Source organism: Etheostoma cragini, chromosome 12, assembly GCF_013103735.1.
Source record: "Etheostoma cragini isolate CJK2018 chromosome 12, CSU_Ecrag_1.0, whole genome shotgun sequence".
Taxonomy (NCBI): domain Eukaryota; kingdom Metazoa; phylum Chordata; class Actinopteri; order Perciformes; family Percidae; genus Etheostoma; species Etheostoma cragini.
Genome location: NC_048418.1, coordinates 12,327,966 through 12,351,870, shown reverse-complemented (window position 1 = coordinate 12,351,870; position 23,905 = coordinate 12,327,966). Strand labels below are relative to the sequence as shown.

Sequence of the window (23,905 nt, the reverse complement as noted above, 5' to 3'; positions counted from 1 at the left end):
GCAACGGAATGGCAAGTCAACAGGTAGCAGCCCCCGAAGTACTGCCTACTGCAGTTTTTCTCCTATTAACTACTGATTCACTAGACCTACGATTACACACCTGAAGTCCCCCCATTTCCGCCTCAAGTGGCCTACCTACACTCCTCAGCTAGCCTGCCCTCTTCATGGTCTCATGGTCTAAATTTAAAGCTGTCCAAGCCTTAAAAGGTCCTGACGGTGTCTTGTGCATTCTGCCGAGTGGCAGCATTATTTTTGTTCAGTGGACAGCCATCCTGTCCACTGCCCCTCACCCTGCTGCTTTTCCGGGGTCTGGACTTGCTTTAGCTACTTTTGGAATAGCACACTCTTTCTTTTATTGTCAAATATTTTGGATTGGTACGTTTTAATCGTGGTGAGTGATATAGATATATATTTTTTGAATGATTTAATAATATGCCTGTCTCTAATACCGAGTAATTATTATGTTATCTATCTTATGTCATTTGGTCATCTTTCAAAATCCTGAATCAGTAAGGCCTGTGACCTTCTTTTAACCACTCTATTCAATTTTTGGTCTAAGAATGTGTTCAAATTCCAATATTTTTATTGTCCCCTATACTAACAATGTTTGATTAATTGTTAACTGTGGTGTCCTTGTAGAATAGACCGCATGTGTCATTGAAATAAAATGTCATCCTAAAAGAAGAGCTGATCTATTCCATTAACTTTTGCTTAACCTTCAAAAGTTGTATGACACAGTTCTTCTGTTTGTGCACTCTATGCTCTTATTGCTTACTGTCCAATTTACTGTTAGTATCGCTTTACAAATAGAGAGTCACACAGTGCACGTTGTCTGCTGTAGGTGTTGCTCATCAGAAAATATATTTTTCTGTCTATTGTCATAAATTGCTGATAATATTGTATTGATCCGTGGTTACATAATGATGGGCCAATGCCCAGTGGGAGCTGCTTATTTTTTCAAACTGTATAACTTTATACCTACAGTGGGGCTTGAATGTTTGGGCATCCCAGGTAAAATTTTGTATTAATGTGCATAAAGAAGCCAAGAAAAAATGGAAAAATCTCCAAAAGGCATCAAACAGCAGATTAGACATTCGTACAATATGTCACAAAATGTTAGATTTTATTTCCGTCATTTACACAATCAAAATAAAAGAAAACAAAAAAAGTGGCAACTGCAAAAGTTTGGGCACCCTGCAGAGTTTAGATCATGCACCGCCACCCTTTGGAAAGCTGAGACCTGACAGTGTCATGGATTGTTTTGGAAGGAAGAAGGGGCAAAGATACCTCAAACAAGAATTGAAAGACTCTTGGCTGGCTACAAGAAGCATTTCCAAGCTGGGATACTTGCCAAAAACGGGGCAATACAAGGTATTAACTCTGCAGGGGGCCAAAACGTTTGCAGACGCCATTTTTTTGTTTTCTGTTATTTTGAAAGTGTAAAGGATGATTTTTGTGACATATTTTACGTATGCCCAATCTGTCATTTGATGCCTTTTGCAGATTTTTCTTGGCTTCTTTATGCACATTAATACAATTTTTTACCTGGGGTGGCCAAACTTTCGAGCCCTACTGTACTACAGCTATAATTATTTGCAGACTTATAGGGAATCCACAGAACATGCATCTGCAACAATGTAGATAAACGATTAATTTAAGTCATTCTTTAAAACAAAAATGACACAAATTCAGTTCCAATGTGAATTTGTATTGCATTTTTTAAGGTTATAACTCTGGCTAGTTATATACAGAAATCACCAAAATAATCAACAGCTTTAGAACCTAACAAAGTGTAATATATATTACTGTTGTGTCATTTTGAGTATATATAGACTTTTATTGATTCAAGCCTCAAATTAAGAACACAACCTTTTCCTTTTGGATGTTCTTATCAGTCACTGGATTACATCCCATAACAATTTGTTTTCCAGTTCATCACAAGTTTGTCACTTTTATAATTCCACCTGTGGAAGTGAATGTTCTCTAAACTCTCATGTAATGTGTTAAGACACAAAACCAACATGTTGAGTGTTGCAATGTGTAAAGCAATGTGTATTACCTGCTGCTGCTGCTTCATTCAACACAGTAGAAGTAGATCTTAACCAGAGCTGACGCTTTAACTGCTCTCACAAAACAAAAATCATAACTCTTTCTTAACACTTGCCATAACATCACCATATGTAATCATCATCTCCTGCCCTAAAATAACCCAAAAATAACCAATTTAGTCTGTAATAATAACAATGAGATTGATTCACAGCGCTGGTTCAGAAAAAAACAGTCAACATATAAGTTGGCGGAGTGGCCCTCAGGATGTCAGGATCAGTACAAGTGACGCAGAAGCTGCAGCATCAGCGTCATCAGCAGCAGCAGCAGCATCACTATGAGAGCAGCTGTCACCTAAGCACCAAGTCATCTGTTAGCCGGCAGTCATTCTCCACTTACAAGACCTCCAGCCGTCGGTAAGAGGATGTGGGGGAAAAGGCCCAAAATACTTATGAGATGGTTGATATTTCAAATATGCAAAGATGGGGTTCTCTTAATGCAACCTACTACCTCCCTAATCTCGGAAATGGTGAATTTATTCAAGCAGACCTCTTTCAAATATTCAACTCTGTACTTTGTTAACTGGTGTGAATTGTGTTCAGCAGCATGGGGAGAGAAAACCTGCAGCTCAAAGTGTGTTTTCATGTAGAGCAGGTGCTGTCTCTCTGCTGTTCTTCATATGCCCATAAGGTACATGTTCATCTTTGAATGGTGTCCGGTTTTTGTATTATTATAATAACACATAATGTTCTCCTTGAAGCTATTGCACAACAGCTCATTTTAAAGTTGTTTGGGCCAAGTTTCAAGTCAAGGCCCAAGTCTGCCTATGTATAAGCAAATTACAAATTGAGATACGAGTATTTCCGGTCTCTAAATGCTGACCAAAAATACCAGTATATATTTCTTTCAAAGCTCTGTTATTTTTGTTTTTACAAAGCCTAATGCAAGTAATCTTTCTATTTCAATGAAAAGGCCTAATAATTGAATACTTAGTTGCACAATTGTTCCAGGAACAAAGTGTTAAAGTCTGAGTTAAGTCCTGAGTCTACTGGGCTGTTTGTAATGTTTGTAACTATAACATCTGTGTAGCAATAGTGTGGTGTGCTCATGTATTTATCAAAAAGAGCACTGCTTGATTATTATTTGGTCAATATTTAACACAATTACTCATTGACTTTTGGGAAAATATTTCCTTTATTGAACTTTAAAAACTTTAAGTGAAAATATCTTGAACTGTGACATTTCCCTCATTACTTTGCCCAGTGAACTTTTTGAATTGCCCTTTGGAACAGAAGATAAAATAAGAGTTTACTAAATGTAATGTGCATATTATTAGTTTTTTTGTAAGGTTATTTGTGATCATTGGGAGCTGAAACTGCAAAAAAAATTTGATTAATTCCACAGCCCTAAAGAACACAAAATGGTTATTATTTTTGGGGAATATTCAGCCTTTATTTTTGCAACAGCTGATACACGAAAGGGGAGAGGGAGGGGGCATAAAGCAAAGGGCCACAGGTTGGGGTCAAACCCCGACCCGCTGCGTTTATTGTCACCTGCTCTACCAACTGAGCTATCTGGATGCCCAGGAGGTTATGTTTTTGTCAGTTTTGTCAGCAAGACTACAGGAAAACTACTGGCCAGATTTTAAAGAATCTGAAGAAAGGGTATTTGTTGCTGCATTAAGGTGCTAGAAAATGAGTTCCCCACTGGGAAAATAACACTGCACCAAGAATGTGACATAGGGCACGCCTCAAGGTCTGCGCTCTCTAAGTGCCTTCTAGTTTACTTTAAGTTGCACCATCTAAAGAGTAGTCTGAAGCTAAGTAGTTAAGTTTGTTTTCCAAGATATGAACTTAAATAGCTTTGGCTTTTGGACTGTTGATTGGTCAAAATAAGAAATTTGAAGATTTCAACTTGCAAATTCCACTGTACATGTTTTACTGCTTTCTTAGAGACCAAACAGTTGATTGGTTAATCGAAAAAACTGATTGTGAGATTAATTAATAATAGAAATAATTGTTTTAGAGAGATATACATATATTAGAGAGATGTATATTTCCTTACTCTTTCCAGCTTTTGCTTTATACAACAGGTCAGCTGTAAGAAGAAAATGTGCAAAACTAAACATGTCACTAAGATATAATAGCGGTATAAACCACCTCTTTTGAATGTTATCAATCCATTGAATGGTCTGGTTTTAACAAGTATACTATAACTTATATTATGTTTGGTCAAATTTTCATTTAATTTCACATGTGAAATTGTGCGTTAGAATCAAATGAGGCTTGATCAAAGGGAAGTCTAGAGTAAGTGTGAGTGAAGCACTGTCTGTCAAATACCTTAGGCAGATTTATATGTTCCATGGTATCACTAACTCTTGTCAACATTTAATATGGTGAGAGGTTCTAGGGCATGAGGTTCTTAGTGGGCATGTTGGAACCATGAGAGCTTCCTAAACGGGTCAGGGGAAGGAATTTCAGCTGTAGTGAATGGCTGCCAGATATTCATGGGTAGCCAAGCTATTTTTGTAAGCAGAATATGGCACTGTATTAGACCAACTGTAAAGACACTGTAATGAAGTCATGAAATTGAAAACGGTTGTCTTCTGGCTTCCACGGACGTTTAATAGCTCTAGTATCCATCGTCAAGTTGACCGGTCAGTGTTAGTCTCCTTTAAACATGTTTAACGAGTCTTACATCTTGTTTCTGGTAGAAATAATAAATTGCATAAAAAGATTCCAGTTTTGTCATTTCAATCTTAAGATTGACACATGCTTTAGCTTCTCTGACTGCTTTTATCAGCAGTAAAAGTTTTTATACCATTGACTTTCTTACACACTGAACCAAATACTTCCTTTCAAAACAACTGGCGAGTCAGCAGTATAAATAACTTCTCGACATAGCAGAAAATCTTTTGTGAGACTGCGGTCTGTCTGTCTCGGCTGTGCTATTAGCTCCTTCCAACGACTTGATCCCACCTCGCCAGTATTGAATAGATTTTATCAAAGCCACGTTATGCCACTACTCCTCTGGGCCAAATGAATAGATTACGTGAATAGACATACATGAAAGAGATTGTGTGAATGCAGGGCTTTAAAATGAATCTTTCTACCCTGCTGCATATCCACCAGTTTCCGCTCCTTTTATAAACCCAAAGGACAATAAGGGAGGCCTGAGAGGCAGAGATGTAAATGAGTCAGAGTATAATATGGGTCAGTGTTCTTGAGGATGGACAGAAATACATCTTCCATTTTTGAGTAACTGGACTACAGCATATTCTGAACATGTCTTTATAGAAACAGCACACATATTTCAAGTTTATAAATGCAGAGAGGAAGCATGGTTCATGTTGAGTACTATGGTCATAATTTGTATTTTCCACTGCAATTTTGCAATCTTTCTGTTATGTTTTGTCTAAGTGTTTTTCCTCATTACAGACAACTGTATAAGTTATATTTATATCAGTCCTCCTAGTTTAAATCACATGCAAATGGGGAATACTTTCTGTCCTCCTTTTACAAATTTAATTTATCCAAGGTTCACCTTTAATTAATAATACTGAACCGGTTAGTAGTAATCAGTAATTAATATTGAAAATGAGTTTGTAGCACTTCTCTGCCATGGTTTAAGCAATAGAAATGTTAGTTACAGGAAGGGATATTCAATCAAAGGATAACAATGGCATTATGTTTTGTGTTTACAAAGATATATCAGCCCCTGTGTTTAGCCCCTCAGCCCCAAACTTATTTGATACTACTGAACAGGGTCACAAATATATTGTTTACATTTCCTAAAAACACAGGACACTGTTGTTTAAAGTACATGTTACTGAAACAAGATGAAAAGTGTTTTTGTTGGGGACTGTTTTCAGCTGCAGATTAATACACTTTAGTATTTACAGCAGAAGGACAGTGTAAGTGGGATCAACTCAAAATAAACTACAGTGCGCATTTTTATGTCACCCAATGCAATAGTATGGCTTACTTATGTGTTTCAATAGTTTTGGTACAACAATGGAGGTCTATGGTACAAAGGAATAAGAAATATCAGACTTTGGCTACACAGACAAGACAAATAGCAGGATTAATTTGTTGATGGCAATCATGGGATTTATTATTAATAATGAAAATAGAACATTATTAGCCCTGTTATTTAAGGTACAATGTAGCTTTTATGTAGAAATGTGTACAGCATAAAATCTGTTTGGCATTATATATATTGCATGTTGATGTATGAAGTGCAAGTGTTGATTTTTGTCACCTTTAAGCCTGCAGACCACTGTGAAGACAGAGAAGGGGAAGGAGGTGGTTAAACTGAGCCCACTACCCAAGAGAGCCAAGCGCACCTACCTGGCAATGGACACAGACAAGGAAGTTATCGGCTATGTGGTTCCCGTTTTTAGAGCCAGGTGAATGAGGACACTGCAAATCGCTGTCCAAAGTTAAACATTGATGATGTACAATTCTATCGCATTTAATGACATTAAATAAGATATTTTCAAATTTCACTGTAAGTCTAAACTGCTCTCACATGTTGGTTGTTTGTCGTGCACCAGTCATGATGTTGTCCGTGGTCTGGCGGAGGCCCAGGAGGAGGATGTTACTGAGGAGGGGATTAACTATGTGGCCATGAGGAACCTGTTCGTCAGGGAGGCCAGGGAGGCTATGGAGGTTAGAGTGGAGAAGAGAACAAGAACAACGCATATCAGGGAATCTGCCGAACGCATGGAACTAGGCAGGACGGTAATTTGCAATAACAAGGATGTGTCCATTTTCAAATAATCGAATCGTTCACATGAAATCTCCACGAGCTTTAAATGACAATTTGGCTCCACTTTCTTATTATAGATGGAGGAGTGGGCAGAGTTCCGTAAGAAAATGAACCCAGACAGCCTGACACACCGTCCAGAGTTTATTGTCAAGCCCCGTGGACAGACTGTCTGGGAGGGAAAGACTGTCAAGCTGCACTGCACAGTGGCGGGATGGCCTAAACCCAAGATTGCCTGGTAAGATACACTCCAAGTTCACTGTTCCCCACCTTCTCTGCGTCACAAGAAAAAGAAGCAAATTAGAGGCGATCAGTCATGTGTGTGTCATATTGATGTTTCCACCCAAAGCTTTGGTCATCAGCCAAACCTATTTTCCACTGCCGTAAAATAAACACACACACTCCAATGCAATTACAGATTCTAAAGACAAAGGTAAAAATAAACCAGCTGTCTTTCTGCTGTCTTCAAGGTACAAAAACAATGTGCTCATTGATGCTAAGGCTCACCCCGAGAAGTACGCAATCGAGAGCAATTACAACATGCACTCCCTGGAGATCAAGAAGTAGGTAAACATTAATCTCACACTGCACGGTCTCAGTTATAATTCATGAGAAGTACCCAAAAATGTACATTACCCCAAACTGAATATTTTATGTTGAAAATATTCTGCAGAGTGATGAATGCAAATCAGATGCAGGTAATTCACCATGTTTGCACCTTTTATTTTCAGCTGTGATTTCATCGACACTGCTCAGTATCATGTCTCTGCCCTCAACGTGAAAGGGGAAGTTTCCTCTGTGGCTACTATTGTTGTAAAAAGTAGGTAACTGTTTGTTCTCGTCTGTCTTCTTTGCAGCTGCTGCTATATCCTCCGGTTAGATCCCAAAGTTTAAAGTAGGCGGTTTAAATTAACACCACTGTAAACACACCATGTAACAAATATTCAAAATAATTGTCAAGAACTGATAGAACATTTTTGACGGAAGGAAAAGTCCTAAATCTCATGCTTGAATGAAAAATGATTTCTGTGTCCACAGTGTAGCATATTTTACTTTTGTTAAATGTATGTCACTTAAATCTCTTGTTATTGATACAACTCGATTACTGAACAATATATTTCTCTGCAGGGTTCCAGGAGGGCAAGGAAGCAGGCCCACTCGATCCTAAACCACGTAAGTCACTTTTAGTTAATATTTTAAAATTTTAAGTGAAGCCATTTCAATTCACATTTCAAAGGGTGATCAGTCACTCCCCGCTCTGCCGAGTGTTTTAGCGTCTTTTAGCTCATTTTGTTTATCAGCCCTATCTCCAGGCAAAGCAGAGAGCTATTTTCAGAAAACAAGCTCTAAAACCCATTATACACTGCCGGCTCAACATCAAATGGCACAAGGACAAAGTTAGCGACTAGCAGCTGAACACAGTTAAGAATTTAGCAGCTAAAGAGACAGACATTTTTACTAAGGAGTTGGTGGAGACCAAAATCAGAGCTAAAGGGAGTGAATGTTGGAATGAATGAATAATAATGTCTGCTACATGTGTGCAAAAAACATATTCACCATAAGGTATTTGTTAGTTTTATGTTGGTAACTTGTTGCCCTCCCCCAAAGTGTTCAACCAGTCAATTAATGCAGGTTCAATGTGTTCATAGCAGTAGGTTTTAAAAGAAAATGAGGACAGCAGTTCATATTACAGAACATACATCAGGACAACATACATCTGGACATTTTTCCATATTAAAGAACTTTGAATATTTTGCCAGAGGCAAAGTGTGCACACAAGAGCAAAGAAAAATACGTCAGGGGAGACTTGAGAGAAAATAGAATAAAGATCAATGAGGTTTGCTAGAATAAAACATTACAGGGTCATTGATTCAAAACCTACGAAAATCTGTCCGTAAGGGCCTTACATATTTGACCCACTTTGTCCATAATTTCATGAAAATCACACTGTCTCCAACATTTGGTGTCCCTTCTAGCAAAATGTGCTAATATTAATGTTTTTAATTTCTTAATTTTTCACCTGCAGATGGTTTCTGCGCTGAGCATGGTGTCACCTTTGAAACAACTATTATTGACAAATTTGAAGTGGCTTTTGGCCATGAAGGCGAGACTTTGAGTCTGGGCTGCACTGTCATCGTTCATCCCGTTGTGAAAAAATACCAGCCTGAAGTGGTCTGGTACAGAAACTGTAAGTGGACAAATTAATTTTAAATGGTTCATTCTTCCTTTTTAACCAGTGTATGTTAACAATATATGTAACATTAAAGGTTTTATTTATTCCCCTGTACAGTATGTATCCAATTACATGTCTTTTGGTTTCAACTTCCCTATCAGCTGTCCCTTTGAAGCCCTCTAAATGGGTACACACACACTGGTCTGGGGAACGTGCCACAGTAACACTTGTCCACCTAAACAAGGAAGATGAGGGCATGTACACCCTGCGTGTCAACACCAAATCTGGCTTTGACACCTACTCTGCTTATGTGTTTGTCCAAGGTAAGGTGCCCAGTCGATATTTCACCTGAGCTGATTTCATTACAAGGGGGACTCTAAAAATTTTGCTTTTTAGTTTTGTTTTCCATAGAAAATGTAATTAATCTGCCATAAAAAGCCATTTACCCTCAAGTTTGTGTTGATTTGTACAGTTTTGAACAACAATGTAATTTAAAAAGTAAAGCAACCTATTAAAGATCACCACACACACAGACCTGGTAGGAAACCCTTCAAGTCGGCTGTGTCTTTAAGTGACACAACGCTCCCTCTGAGGTGTTTGGTTTCCACTGAGGAATGTTGTTTCTATATATGTCTGCATGTCAGAAAGGTCGCCACAAAGAGTGCGATCTGAAGTAACAATCAGGGGGTTTATGCATAAGAGGGAATCTTTGAGATTCCATTCAATTTGATCAGACATGAACTAATCTATCATACATTGTTGCCACACATGCTGTCCTGTGATGGTGTAAAAAGTTCAGAAAATGGAAACCGAGTATGTAATTGAGATCAGCCTGATTTAGAAACAGCAACACTCACAAGTGCGTGCCTTCTTAGATATCTGCGTTTTGCTATGCCAGATGCCGACGTGGAGGTGGAGGGGGTTCCCGTGGCCCCGCTGGATGTCCGCTGTTATGATGCCAACAAGGACTATGTGGTGGTGACCTGGAAGCAGCCAGCGGTGGAGGGCAACAGCTCCATCCTGGGATACTACATCGACAGGTTGGGCAGCCTGCTCTTTCTTTTATTATGCGCTGCACATTGCTTAATGGAGAAATTATTATTCAGTTTCATCCGATTTCTCTGGCCATGGTGAAATCCTACATACAGGTTTTACAGTAAAACTGGTCTTATTTATGCTATTTCTGTGTAGACTTATTCTGTAGGCACATTCCACAAGCCCATATTCCTCCTATATTTTCACCAAATTGCCATCTTGACAGATAAATGTCCCCTTCCAGAAAATACCAACATAAATCCCTACCTGTCTACTGTAGCTGTCAATATGTCACTGTGAAAAACAGTGTTGCTTGTGATGTTCACAAATCTAATTTATATGTGTTTTCTGTGCAGGTGTGAGGTGGGCACTCACCACTGGGCTCAGTGTAATGATGCCCCAGTGAAGTATGCACGCTTCCCTGTCACAGGACTGGTTGAGGGGCGTTCTTACATATTTAGGGTGCGAGCCTTGAACAAGGAAGGAGTCAGTCGTCCATCTCGTGTCTCTGAGGCCGTGGTTGCCGTGGATCCCTCGGACAGAGCTCGTCTACGAGGTGAGAGACACACCAGAGTCCTGCTGACACACTGCAACAAAGCCAACAACTGCACTTTTATCATGTGTTTCTTTTATTTTTCCAAACAGCTGGCCCCTCAGCTCCTTTTACTGGGATGATCAAGTTCACAGAGGAGGATTCTACTGGTATGACAGCTTCAAAAAACTGTATGATAGTTATTTAAATTATAGAAGGAAAGAATTCATTAAGGTGTCATAATGTTAGAATTAACAGGGGGGGGTGGCCCAACAGGAAGACCCTAGTGATGAGAAGACTGGTTGTTTAAGTAACCCTCTATACTGTATAAGCTATAGTTTTAAGATTATTATATATCCAAGACAAAACTAACTGCCCCACAGACAGCGCCATACATTTATCAATACAAAGCAGTTATGCTACTGATATTTCAGAGCGATGGTCGGCCATAGAGTCTAACTTACATAAACCTCAGTCAGATAAAGTATAATATATGATATTATTAATCAGGCAGACTATCAAATCCAATAAACAACCCCTCTGCTTCTGCACTCTCTCGGCAACTTAACAAGGATGGGGGGACGGCAAGTTGACAAGAGGTCATTTTGTTACGAAGGGGGATGGCACCCCCCCCTTAAAGGAGCATTCCGTTCAGTTGTAGTTTGTAGACGGCCCCTAAGCTCTCTAATGGCCTCTCAACACAGGAACTAAACACAGCTGAATTAGCACAGCTTTCATGCATTTCTTTTACATCGACTGCAGTCAGATTCAGTGTTTTCCCTCGGATGGAATAACTGCACATGGGTGTGCGCTTATAATGACATTTTGAACATGTTTAGAGGCTAAAAACACATTTAAAACTTGCCCATTTTAAGCCTGTTGGGTGCTTATTCTAGCAGGAGGATAACACGGTGTAGGCAACACCAATTTGTTTTATTTTCTCTCTACTGACATCACTCAAAATTTACAGACAACAGAGGTACATGTTGGAATTGACCAGAATTCTCCTCTAAATTACTTACTACTTGTAGGGCTGGGTATCGCAATACCTTCTATGTATTGTCTGAAAGTTGTTTGTAGTATGTAAAAACTGTCAAGTATCAAAAGCTGGTATTAAATGTCTGGTCCAGCTTTTAGTCTAGTTTAATGATTCTTTAAATCACAAAAGGCTGTATTTTCTTCAGGAAAATGTCTTTGATTGTTGCTTGTGCTGAGTGAAATGTTAAAACACAATTTATTTGAAAACTTTGGCATATTTTTTGTAAAATGGAAAAAAAGTTGTTTCATAGAAAAATGTAATTGTAGTCCTCAAAATAAAGTATTGGAATACTGTTTAGGTATCAGTATTGAACATTTTCAAATAATTACCAGCACAAGAGACTTTAAGTTCAATTCACCTGGTTGAAGTCACTTCCTCTTGCCTCCTCAGCGGGTGTTGTCCCCGGAGAACCCTGTGATGTTGTGGTTACCGAGGCAACCAAGAGCTACGTGGTACTCGCCTGGAAGCCTCCAGTTCAGAGGGGTCATGAAGGGGTCATGTATTACATTGAGAAGGTGAAGAGAAATGTTAAACACATGCAACCTGTGACAAGGACTTGCACCTGCAAGCACACATTGTCTGATGTCACAAACCAAATGGAACCAATGCTTTAGGGAATACCTATGGCCTCTTGGAGGTTATTGTACTTGTACACGAATAGCATTGAGGTCTATGCACCTTCTTACCTTTCCTTTTATAAACTGTCCAGTGGTATCTGCTATTGACTTGTCACTGGCTCTCTCTCGACCAAAGTGTATTTCAGGGACAGACATCTGGCAGAGGGTGAACACTGGTATGCCAGTCAAGTCTCCCCGCTTTGCCCTGTTTGACCTGGCAGAGGGGAAATCCTACAGCTTCCGTGTGCGCTGCTGCAACTCCGCTGGCGTGGGCGAAGCCTCTGTACCCACGGGAGATATCACGGTCGGTGACAAACTGGGTGAGCCAGCAAGACCTGCATTTATGTTATGTACAGGTGTTACAGTTTATGATAACACTGGTTTATTGTCTAGCCATATTCCTTCATTAGTAAATTCAATCCCAATCCATTATATTCCCTTTATGCTCACTGTAATTATTTACTTTCTGTCATTGATCCTTATTTTCTGAAACCTCTTTCTCAACAGACCTGCCCTCAGCTCCAGGCATTCCAGTGGCCACCAGGAACACTGACACCTCAGTGGTGGTATTCTGGGGGGCCTCTCAGGTCAAACACCTGGTTGGCTACTATATTGAATATACCGTGGTGGGCACTGATAAGTGGATTCCTTGTAACAACAAACCTGTCAAGCAGACCAGGTAGATGCAGTTGAAGATAGTTCTTAATAAGTTGTTAAGTACGGATGCACATTGCATTCACAAAAGAAAAACAAAGTTAGAAACCATAACCCGTAATTTCCTATCTCATAATTAGGAGAAAAAAAGAGAAAAAAGTGAATCTATAGTTATCCATTGTAACTAACCTAGGCTACAGGATAAAACACTGGGCAATGATGCGTTTAATCTGCTTTTATTTACTTTTCTTAAATATATCTTTCATGTACAGTATATCTTAATTGGTGATCTCTTAAGATCTATCTATCTCTTAAGATATCTACAAGATATTTTCTCTGATTATGAGATAGTAACTAATAATTACGAGATATGGTGTCTACATCTCTTTTTTCTTTTGTGAAAGCACGCTTCCTTACGTGCCTAAAAAGATGAATTGATTGCTGGATGAAGTACATTACCACAATTTCCTCATGGTTGTCAGCAAACCAGAATTTTATGCAAACATTTCCTGATGCTGTTCTACTGGTTGAAATGTATTTGGTGTTCAAATTGGAAGTGCAAAGATGGAATACTGGATGAAAAATTAAATGTTTTACAGGCTAACTAGTTTTAGCTTACCTACAGTAGATGTACAATAATTTTAAGCAAGACTGTGTAACTTTTGCTTAATAGTGCTAATTGACAAGTGAATTATGAGGTCATTTAAACTGTAGTGCAGAGAAGAGTCTTAAATTCATCAAACCGAAGCCAGTAATGTCAGTTACACAATAACATTTGCAAAAAAAAAGCAGACGTTAGCTGACATTTGCGACTATACGCTACTAGTCATACCAGACCAAGGATGATTGTTGTTAGCAATTAAACCCCTGAGTATATTATATCAGTATCTTTTATTGTTCATCAATTACTCTTTTAATTTGTGAGAGTAAGAAATATTTATATCTTTAAAACTTACAAAGTCTTGCTTGGAAAGTCAATGTTGGTTAGCTAAGCTACTTTGGCAATCAATTTTCAGAGGACACAGCAAGGGAACTAATGCTTCATAAACTATACTGAACTATAAATCTTTTGGTCATCATTTAATTTTTCATTTGTGTTAAGATTACGATTTTTACTTTTTTTAGTCCTTAAATCAAAGTATTACGATAATATGACTCTTTACACTTTTGTCTACTGTTTTATAGGTTTGTGTGCCACGGCCTGACTACCGGAACAAACTGCGTGTTTAGGGTCAAGGCAGTCAACGCTGCAGGTTACAGCCAGAGCTCCTCCAATTCTGACGCTGTGGTTGTGCAGGCTGCCATCTGTGAGTATCCTCACAACTCGTCTTCCTCATTCATTTTGCCTAAGGCATTCAAGCCATACTCTCTCCTTGTGCTCCTTCCTCCAGCTATTTAAACATTTATTTATCCAGGGAATGATTACTGAGAATATACACTCAACATAACACTTACACACATGACCTCTGAACTCATCTGTTTCATGAACCGTGTTAACTTTCATCAATTTTTCCTTTTCCTAACCAAAGATCTGCAATCAATATTCTTGCATTGCAGTAAACATCTTTTGTTCCCACAGAGTTTGTTGTGATAGGGTTAGCTGTTCAAATATCTTCTCTTTTTCTTGTATATCTTGAGTTCTATCAATGCAAGTGGCACATGTATATATGTGACTGCTGGTTGATAATTTGCATGTGCCTGCCTGACATACTCATAACTAACACTTAATTTCCTCATTTTGCTGTTTCCCATTGCTTTATTTTATTTATTTATTTTATAAGTGACAAAGTTTTATAACAAACTAGATACTGTTATAATAATGATTCTGCTGTATGCAGGTACAGTATTGATTTCTGTATTCTTTTTTTGCTTGAGTTCTGTTTTGTTATATGCCAACGTGAAGACTAAAACATTGTTTTCTTAAAGAGCATGCGCAATGAGAGCCTTGTCTGGCTGTCGGAGATTTTCGTAGCGTGAAAGTTACCCTGCTTCTGACCTTGAGTGTAAGTACTTTATTCATTACAATGACCCATTAAAAAGTGTGTTGTTTGTGTGTCCAAAGCATGTAGCATGTTCAACTGTGGACTAATGTGAATTACAATCTCTGTAATATTTGGCTAATGCCAGGGCATCTTGATGGGATTATGAATCGGACTGAATTTTTCATTAAAGGCAAAACAAACAAATAGGGGCTGAATATCTGAAAATTATGTTTTTTTACACACTTATTCACTTCCATTTCTCTTAAAAAAAGCGTTAACCACCTTATTTACTTTTCTTCACAGCCATCCCTGGAAAACCTACTGGTGTGAGCCTGGTGGAGGCTGTAAAGGACTACATGGTGCTGGCCTGGACTGCGCCTGCTAACACTGGAGGAGCCGATATCAGGGGATATTTTGTGGACTACAGGACCGTGAAGGGAGACGTTGTCGGAAAATGGCATGAAATGAACCACAAGGCTTTGACTACTACCTCCTATAAAGTACAATATTTTTATTCCAAGCACCTATTGACCAAATTCCCAATGAATTTGGTTTGGCTTTTTAATGAATGAAGGCGTGATTATCAGTCACAATGTCCAGTGTCATAATTCACTACATTTAGTCAAGTTTGCTGTATATGTGCCAGCCCTAAAAAGGTATTTTAATCCTTTCTCATTATCTGTATTATTTTTCTGTTAGGCTGAAAACCTGAAGGAGAACGTCTTCTACCAGTTCCAGGTGCGCGCTATGAACATGGCCGGCGTGAGTAAAGCCTCCCTGGCCAGTGCAGCTCTGGAGTGCAAGGAGTGGACCATTACTGTGGCAGGTGTGAGAGACAATATGCTCACCAAAACTGGGCCAGTACATATTAGAGAGGAAACAATTAGATGATTATTTGACAACTATTCATGGTCAATTACTCATGGCAGCTATTTAAATAAAAATGCCAAACATGATCAGCTTTTTAATTGTTAGAATGTAATTATTTCCCTTGTGTGATAGTAAACTGAGTCTTTTGGCTTTGGACTGATGATTGGACAGTAACAAGCAATTTGAAGAAGTCATCTTGTTTTTTTTCTTTACTTTTACAAACTTTTTAAAATTATATATAGCAAACAAGCCGAAAAAGTAGTCACAGTTACCTCAATTTGTATATTTTCCACAATACATTTCAGATAGATAGCCTATTCATGGGATCCTTAGAATACAAAACGTACATAGTTTGTGCTATGCCAAAATGCACTGTTCATTGTTTTTAAATACTAATACATTAAATACATCTTAAAATATATCAATTTCTCTTACTGAATTTCTAATCCCTTTTTAAAACTGTATTGTAAATATTTGTCAAATGTATTATTTTATTTTTGTTTTAATCAGTTACTAATAGTATTACTAGTATTAGTTTGAGATACCAAAATGATTTTCCACATTATTCAAACTCTATCTCTATTTATCCTCCAAGGTGCTCCTGTTGGTCTTCATGTGTTGGAGGTCCGTGACACATCTGTCGTGATCCTGTGGGAGCCACCTGCATTTAATGGCCGCACTCCTGTCAATGGCTACTATTTGGATGTTAAGAAGGCCTCTGCTGGAGAGGAAGGCTGGAAGGCTGCTCATGAGAAGGCCAACAAGATGAAATACATGAAGGTCATTAAGATGAATAGATAGTTTAATTGGATCTGTGTGCGGTTATTCTTTAGCTGAGATGTGATGGTCAAATTTCAGTGTCAACGTGCATGCGTGCATGCATGTGTGTGTGTGTGTGTGTGTGTGTGTTAAATAATGACAACAGTGTTCTCTAACTGTCTCTCCCTTCGACTCCTCGTGTGCTGTCTCAGGTGACAGGGCTGAAGGCTGGTACATCCTACGTCTTCCGTGTGCGTGCTCAAAATCTTGCTGGAGTTGGAAAGCCCTCCGCAGTCTTAGGTCCAATCCTGGCCCAGACTCATCCTGGTGAGTAGGATTGTTATGTAACTCACACATTCCTTTGCATACTGTTCCTACGCAGTTTTGAAAAGTTATGGGAAATGGCTCAATCTCAATAATGATGGGTAAATTAGCTTTTTATGTATCTCTAAGCTGACTGTCATGTCTTATATTTTATCATTTGCTACTGTAATTAATATTAGCATGACAATCAGGATCTGAAATCTGCCAATGATGCGCACACACTGTAACCATTTCCTCTCCTTTCCCCAGGCAACAAAGAGATTTATGTGGATATCGATGATGATGGTGTGATATCTATGATCTTTGAGTGCTCTGATATGAAGGAGGGCTCTGAGTTTGTTTGGTCCAAGAATTACCAGACTATAACAGACACCTCTCGCTTGACTATTATCACTGAGAAGGGCAAGTGAGTATCCTTTTGGCCGATTTCTCATGCAACGTCAAGGGACCTATATTACTCTCTTGCTCTTGTTCTAGGCTTGTGTGCAAATGCAAATGTTTTTCCTCTTTCCTCATACCTTGTCATCCCCAGGTCCAGAGCTATCTTCAACAGTCCCTCCCTAGAGGATCTAGGCATATTCTCCTGTGTGGTCACCAACACTGACGGCATCTCCTCCAGCTACACACTAACTGAGGAGGGTGAGTCAGCCCACAGTCTTGGCACCTCTGCTCCTGTACGCCTGAAACTTGATTCACTTGTAATTTGTTTGGGTAACGTAAGAGGTAAAGGTGTGAGGAGTGCTTGATGGACTATGTATACTCCTGCCTCTGTTATCCTCTTTCAACAGCTGCATCCAATTGACCTGGTGTGTGTTTGTCTGGAAGGTTTTCTCATCTTATTCAGTGCTGTCTGTCAAAGTTGTTGTCACATCCAAGGTTGTACTTGACATGGAGTATTTTTGTGCCTTTCTAAGATACTGTCAAAAAGGGAACAAAAACAATAATACTAGTAGTAGAGGAGTTGATGCTGAAGGGTTTGACATTCACCTATTTTGCTGCTGCTTCTCTTGTTGTTGTTACTTGTCAGGTCTCAAGCGTCTTCTGGACATCAGCCATGACCACAAGTTCCCTGGTGAATATCCAACCACATCACATACAGTATACTGTTAATACCACATTTTCTTTTTCACCTATAACAACCTTAGATTTTATTCATCAAGTGCAGATGCTGTTTTAGATATAGTTTGGGAATTGGAATAACCATCACTTTATTTAACAAATAGAAACAAGGGTTTGACATAGCTTCAACAAGAGCTTACAAAAATGTGGTTTTCTCCAGTTATTCCCTTTAAGAGTGAAATGGCCATGGAATTGCTCGAGAAGGGTCGCGTGCGATTCTGGACTCAGGTGGAGAAATGCACTTCCGCCTGCCAAGTGGAGTATGTCTTTAATGATCTCATCATTACTGGGGGACAGGTAGGAATGAGTACTTGTTGTCCTGCCGTCCTGTGACTCCACTTCTATTTTGGATCGCCTGCCACAAACGGATCTTGTCGGGGTTTCTCTATATCTTTTTGATTCCAGAAATACACACTAAACTTTGACAAGTCCACCGGCATCATTGAAATGTTCATGGACTCTCTGGAGGTCACAGATGAGGGAACGTTCACCTTTAACCTGGTGGATGGCAAGGCTAAGGGCACAACTAGTCTGGTGCTCATTGGAGATGGTAAGGCAGATTTTACTTCCATCTTGATTTTATGCATACAGAGTTGTCATTATATTAGTTTGAATTGTGTATATGGAATAGACATCCCCAACCATCAAATTACTCATGAAAGCTGCACAATTAAAGCCTTCATTTACTGGGTGTATCGCATTTGCTGCAGTTAAAGTTTTTGTCCATTGAGGGGCAGCAGATGACAACCTTTCTTTACTGTCATGTCTGTTAGCTGATTTTCCAATGCACATTTTGCTATCCAGAGTTCAGGGAGCTTCAAAAGAAATCTGAATTTCAAAGGGCTGAATGGGTCAGGAAACAAGGTAAGTGATCTTATGTTTCCATTACATAAGTTTTACATTAATTACACAAGTCCGTTTCAATAATTATTTCATTGACTATCCACAGGTCCTCACTTTGTGGAGTATCTTGGCTTCACTGTTACCCAAGAATGTAATGTGCTGTTGAAATGCAAGGTAAAGTAAAAGTAACTGTACATATTTGTACAATTGCCATTTTTTTTTTTTTTAATAGAAGGAGCATTACAACTGGTTGCAATTTAGGTGACAACACCTTATCCCATCTCTCTTCTAACGCTCCACAGATAGGAAATGTCAGACCAGAGACTGAGATCATCTGGTCTAAGGACAGCATTGAGATTGCAGAGGATGATGACGACGCTCAGAAAATTGAGAGAAAGGACGGGGATCTGACCTTTAATATCGGAAAGGTCAGCCCATTAGACAGAGGCCGTACTGTACAATCTGGAAGAGTTGTGAGCTTATGAGTAAAGGGCTAAAAGCGATGCTTCTGATGCAGCTGATGCTACAATCGTAGAGCTAGACTAAATGCTACGCTGCCAACCATCCCTCTCTGACACACAGAATCATAAATTTTGAAACACTTTAAAAAAAGATATTCACATTTCCAAGTCCTGCTGGAGTCAGCACGTCAGCATGTCGTATCTGGGAATCAGAATAAAGCACTGACTCCCTATTTTGTAGCTTTTACTTTTAATTATTATTCTGATATTAATTATTTTGATATTATACACGTATAGGTCATGCTTTTCAACATTTATGCACATATAGTGTAAATACATTATATGGTTTATCTGTGTGATGAATTCATTCACTTCATTCTTAACCCTATATTCAATTTAACTTCTCTGGCCAATTTACCCAAACATTTTAAAGCTGTACATTTGAATGAAATCCATGTGGTCTGTCAGACAGTGGTGCCAAGGAAGTTAAATTGATGTATCAAGGTACCTGTACATTGAAACTGTATAAACATTACTCATAAAGAGAGGGTTGGTGTCATTGCATGAGCTAAGGAGAGGTGGCTTGGCCATTGCCACTCCTGTCATTCGCACTTAAATTAACTGGCTTATCTATCTAATTCACAGTGGGTTATTAAGCAGGAGAAACCAAAAGAAAAAAGAAAAAAGCCAACTGCAGAGGACGTTCCACCACCACCAAGACCCAAAGTCTGGACATAATCTTTACTGCCATAAGTTGACGCCAATAATTTCTCCACGTGTCCTCCTTGTCTTACTGTTTTCATGTTTTCATTTTAACGCCTGCAGCATCCCGGGCAGGAGAAAAGATTGCCTTTTCTGCTTACTTGGTCTCTGTCTGGCTGTATTACTGTCTTATTGTCTGTCCCTACATACTGTATTCCCCTCTGTTTGATTTAGGAGGGAATAATTTGCTGTCTCAAGGATACTAAAGCTGCTTTTACGTCAAACTCTAGATCTCCAAGGCGGATGCGGGTATTTATGGGGTCATCCTGAAGGACGACAGAGGCAAAGATAAGAGCACCTTCAATCTGACAGACGCAGGTAAAGTCTCTTTCATAAGATTTGTGAGTGAAAAAGTGGAAATCAGTGTTGAAAAAAAGTATAATAATTACTGTTATCATCCTTTTTCCCAGGATACCAAGCTGTAATGAATGAGCTGTTCAGGGTTATTGGTGAGTCATTTAACTTTGTACTTACCAAGCAGTGATAAAGCACCGCACACTAGAAAAGCAGAATGTGCACCTTTACAGTTTTTTTCCCTCTCCATGAAATATTAACAAGTAGCGACTGAAATATTTAATGCAGTATTATATACCATTAATTCATATGGTTTTCACTGGATGTAGATAAACACCTGCCTTTTTATTCGTTTGGTTTCCCTCCAGCCAACTCCTCCGCTGAAATTACAGTCATCAGTACTGAACACGGCATCATCCTCTCCTCCATGGTCACATATTACAATGATGAACTGCGTGTTGGTTGGCTCCATAAGTATGTAAAATCGACCTTATTCACGTACACATTTGACATCCTTTTTTTTTTTAAACTCCTGTCTTGCCCTTTTACTGAACAAACACAACCATTTTAAACTGTATAGCTAAATGGTGATGAAACCAAACTTGGACACTGAATTTGTTTGTGGTGTCCATGCGATGGATAACGAAATATGCTGTATAGTCACTATGTTATATAGTTTCATCGGTGTTGTAACATATTTACTTTACTTGATTTTTTTATTGCTTGATTTGGCAAAAAGAAATGCAAATTTCCACCTGCAGTTCCTTGATAAGTTGATGTTAGACGTTAAAATAACACAAGACGAACAAAAATGATACAAAAGCACATCAAAGCACATTTGCAGTAGTACAGCATCAGAGAAAGTGTCTCAGATATCTCATTTTGGTATGTATGTGCAGATTTTTAGTGCCAATGGCAATTACTGCTTTCCTGTCTGAATCTGGCTTTTCAGTGTACCTGATACTTCCAGTAAACAGTCCAACCTTAATTGATCTCTTCTCCCCATTTCTCCATTAGAGATGCTAAGATTGCCACCTCAGAGAGAGTTAAGTCTGGAGTCACAGGAGAGCAGCTTTGGCTTAAAATCAATGAGCCCACTGAGAAGGACAAAGGCAAATACACCATGGACATCTTTGATGGCAAGGACGGTGTAAAGAGAGTCTTTGATCTGACTGGCAAGGGTGAGGGAAACTTTCTTAAAAGAAAATGCTTCAGATTGCTTTACACTGATGCTTTAGCTTTAATGTAACTATTATTAATAATATTTTTATGGTTTTTGGTGCAGCATGGGAAGAGGCATTTGAAGAATTCCAAAGGCTCAAGTAAGTAAACAAACTTGATCTGACTCAATCTTCTTGCTGTGAAGAGGATAGTTTCACAAATAAATAATAACAGTAATCACAAACTTCAAATAGACTATGACCAAAATGTGTACTTTGTAAACCCTTTCAGAAGCACTCAAAATACATTTCCTCAAATTGTATAGCTTCAGGGGGGAAATGTTGGCCACTGGTCTGCCCTTATATACCAAGGCTGCTTCTGACAATGTCTGTCTCCTTCCTTCCACAGGGCGGCAGCAATCGCAGAGAGAAGTAAGTGGTTATTTATTCTTTGGTTTCTCCCAACGGACATGGCTCTAAGACATTATGTAACATGTTTGTGGATGTAGAGTCTATTTCAGTTTTAATAGAATTTTATAGTGTGGTTCAGTGGAACTGAAGATACATGAGTGTGTTGGCCATTATAATAACTAGATCTCATTTATGGAAATGGTTTTCTAGAAGATTAAATAGTTATATTTCTGCCATGCGGAATTTCAGCCAAAGCATGCTTAAAAGTTAATGTGTGCAATATAGTTAAAAAATATTGTGTTTTATGAAGAATAGTTCAACAGTCAGTGTTGGGTAATATTATATTGTCAACAGGCAAATTCTCCACAGCTTGAATGGCTGACTGATGGTTGACATTTGCATCTTGGCTCATTATTGTATTCATTGTTTAGATCGCGCTCGTGTTGTTGGAGGCTTGCCAGATGTGGTTGCGATCCAAGAGGGCAAGGTAAATAAATGAGATATTCAGTCTTAAACTCTCTGTTACACCTTCATTTTCTTCTATATTGTCTCATGTCGGAGCGTCTCTTCTCTCTGAACCCCTGCAATCTTCTTTTTCTCTTTAGTCCCTGAACCTGACTGGCAATGTATGGGGCGAGCCGGTACCTGAGGTTAGCTGGACGAAGAACGATAGAGAGCTGGTATCTGATGAGCGCTACAAACTCAAGTTTGAGCACGGCAAGTTTGCCAGCATCACAATCACTGCTGTCACCACGGCTGACTCAGGCAAATACGCCCTCCTGGTCAAGAACAAGTATGGCAAAGAAGCTGGCGAGTTCACCGTCAGCGTCTACAACCCAGAAGAGGAGGAGAACAAGGAGGAGAAGAAAGGCTAAAGGATGATGCAGTGTAATGAAATAAAGCAGAAAAGATGAACGACTGGGCTATCTCCAAAGCATTTTACCCCCGGTACATGCCGGTGCACTGAGGAGTTTAAATAAATGATTAATACAGCTGCTTCCTCCTGTGTCTTTATGTGCTGGGCTAAAGAGCTTTGGGCATTGCTTGTCGAGGAAGCAAACAATGAATGTGATAGAGAGAGGATAGTTGTGTGCTTAGTTGCTTGACAAGTCTTCCGTCACTTCTGACTGCTATCAGCAGTAAATGTGATGTTTATTCACAGGAGGGGGTTGATCTTTCATTAATCTTTGTTTTAGCATTGAAGGCCAGCAAGATTATGTATTTTTAACACTATTATAGTATTTCATTTGGAGAACCTGTGAAACCAAGTTATGCCTGAGGTTTATCACTGTAAAAATAAAAATAAAGGGGGGATAAATCCCCTTATGTAATGACCTTCCCACCAGCTATTTGCTGTGTTGTGTAGCACTGGAAAATGTGTTGGTGGATATGTCCCGTGGTCCACTAAGTAGAGCTCTTGGTGACAGCTACTATGTATACATTGTACTGTGTGCATGTATGGTAGCCTATACTGTATGTGCCGTTGATGTAGGCCTACGTTTTGGACGTTTTGAAAGGTTTAGCCGGTAAACTGTCTTTGCGTAGTGTGATAGAACAAAATTTAAAACTGGTCCATTCAAGGTGTGTCATACAACCTACTAACCTGTGTGCATAGTTGTACATCCATAACTTGCATGCTTTTGGAGATCTTTCAACAGAACTTGTCATACGAGCATCAGACGCTGTTGGGGAATGTTGTATTTCAAGCAGACAGAAGCAGCCCTGTAGCAATGTGAGGCTGTGTAAAATAACAAGTTAGTTTTCTCTTCACTCCTTGTAATATATGTGCACATTTCCAGAGAGGTTTCTGTTAACTCCCATAACAGTTAATACATTGAGAAAAATGTCTTCATGTTCAAAAATTTGATTTTCAACAAGCTCAAGGGTTCGGGGGATTAATGATAGCCTATCAGAAATTGCTGATTTCTACCTGCTTTCATAGCTGGTGCCATTAATCAGGAGCTCCCAAAGTGGGGTGCTGGGCCCACAATGGGTCGTAAAATTGGGGAGCCAGAAGTCCCCTCAGGCATTTCTGAGGTAACCTCTATCCACACACA

General features: G+C 39.1%; 1 protein-coding gene across 3 annotated transcripts; it reads left to right on the top strand.

Annotated features, from left to right (window-relative positions):
- Positions 1 to 222: 222 nt before the first annotated feature.
- On the top strand, positions 223 to 23,187 carry myom1a (myomesin 1a (skelemin)). Of its 3 annotated transcripts, XM_034888211.1 has the most exons (38): positions 223 to 391; positions 2,261 to 2,462; positions 6,314 to 6,454; positions 6,602 to 6,788; positions 6,894 to 7,051; positions 7,284 to 7,376; positions 7,545 to 7,633; positions 7,942 to 7,986; positions 8,840 to 9,001; positions 9,148 to 9,309; positions 9,885 to 10,026; positions 10,378 to 10,577; positions 10,667 to 10,723; positions 11,983 to 12,107; positions 12,346 to 12,529; positions 12,717 to 12,888; positions 14,049 to 14,170; positions 15,149 to 15,345; positions 15,545 to 15,671; positions 16,311 to 16,495; positions 16,687 to 16,801; positions 17,048 to 17,204; positions 17,331 to 17,437; positions 17,826 to 17,870; positions 18,078 to 18,214; positions 18,323 to 18,467; positions 18,722 to 18,781; positions 18,867 to 18,934; positions 19,063 to 19,188; positions 19,867 to 19,947; positions 20,214 to 20,301; positions 20,394 to 20,432; positions 20,646 to 20,751; positions 21,295 to 21,458; positions 21,563 to 21,599; positions 21,847 to 21,869; positions 22,280 to 22,335; positions 22,454 to 23,187. In XM_034888211.1, the coding sequence occupies exons 2-38, from the start codon at positions 2,314 to 2,316 to the stop codon at positions 22,721 to 22,723; spliced, it is 4,521 nt and encodes a 1,506-aa protein (XP_034744102.1). In that variant the 5' UTR covers positions 223 to 391; positions 2,261 to 2,313; the 3' UTR covers positions 22,724 to 23,187. The 3 variants fall into 3 exon arrangements, with proteins under 3 accessions (XP_034744102.1, XP_034744104.1, XP_034744105.1); XM_034888213.1 differs by lacking the exon at positions 19,867 to 19,947 and having other exon boundaries at positions 224 to 391; XM_034888214.1 differs by lacking the exon at positions 2,261 to 2,462 and having other exon boundaries at positions 231 to 391.
- Positions 23,188 to 23,905: the final 718 nt, after the last annotated feature.

Excerpts from the sequence above, each read along its gene's own strand:
- myom1a (XM_034888211.1), top strand. The coding sequence starts at position 2,314 with ATGTCAGGATCAGTACAAGTGACGCAGAAGCTGCAGCATCAGCGTCAT. Across the intron at positions 12,530-12,716 it reads CACGGTCGGTGACAAACTGG|ACCTGCCCTCAGCTCCAGGC; the intron begins GTGAGCCAGCAA and ends CTTTCTCAACAG. Across the intron at positions 19,189-19,866 it reads TGACCTTTAATATCGGAAAG|TGGGTTATTAAGCAGGAGAA; the intron begins GTCAGCCCATTA and ends TCTAATTCACAG.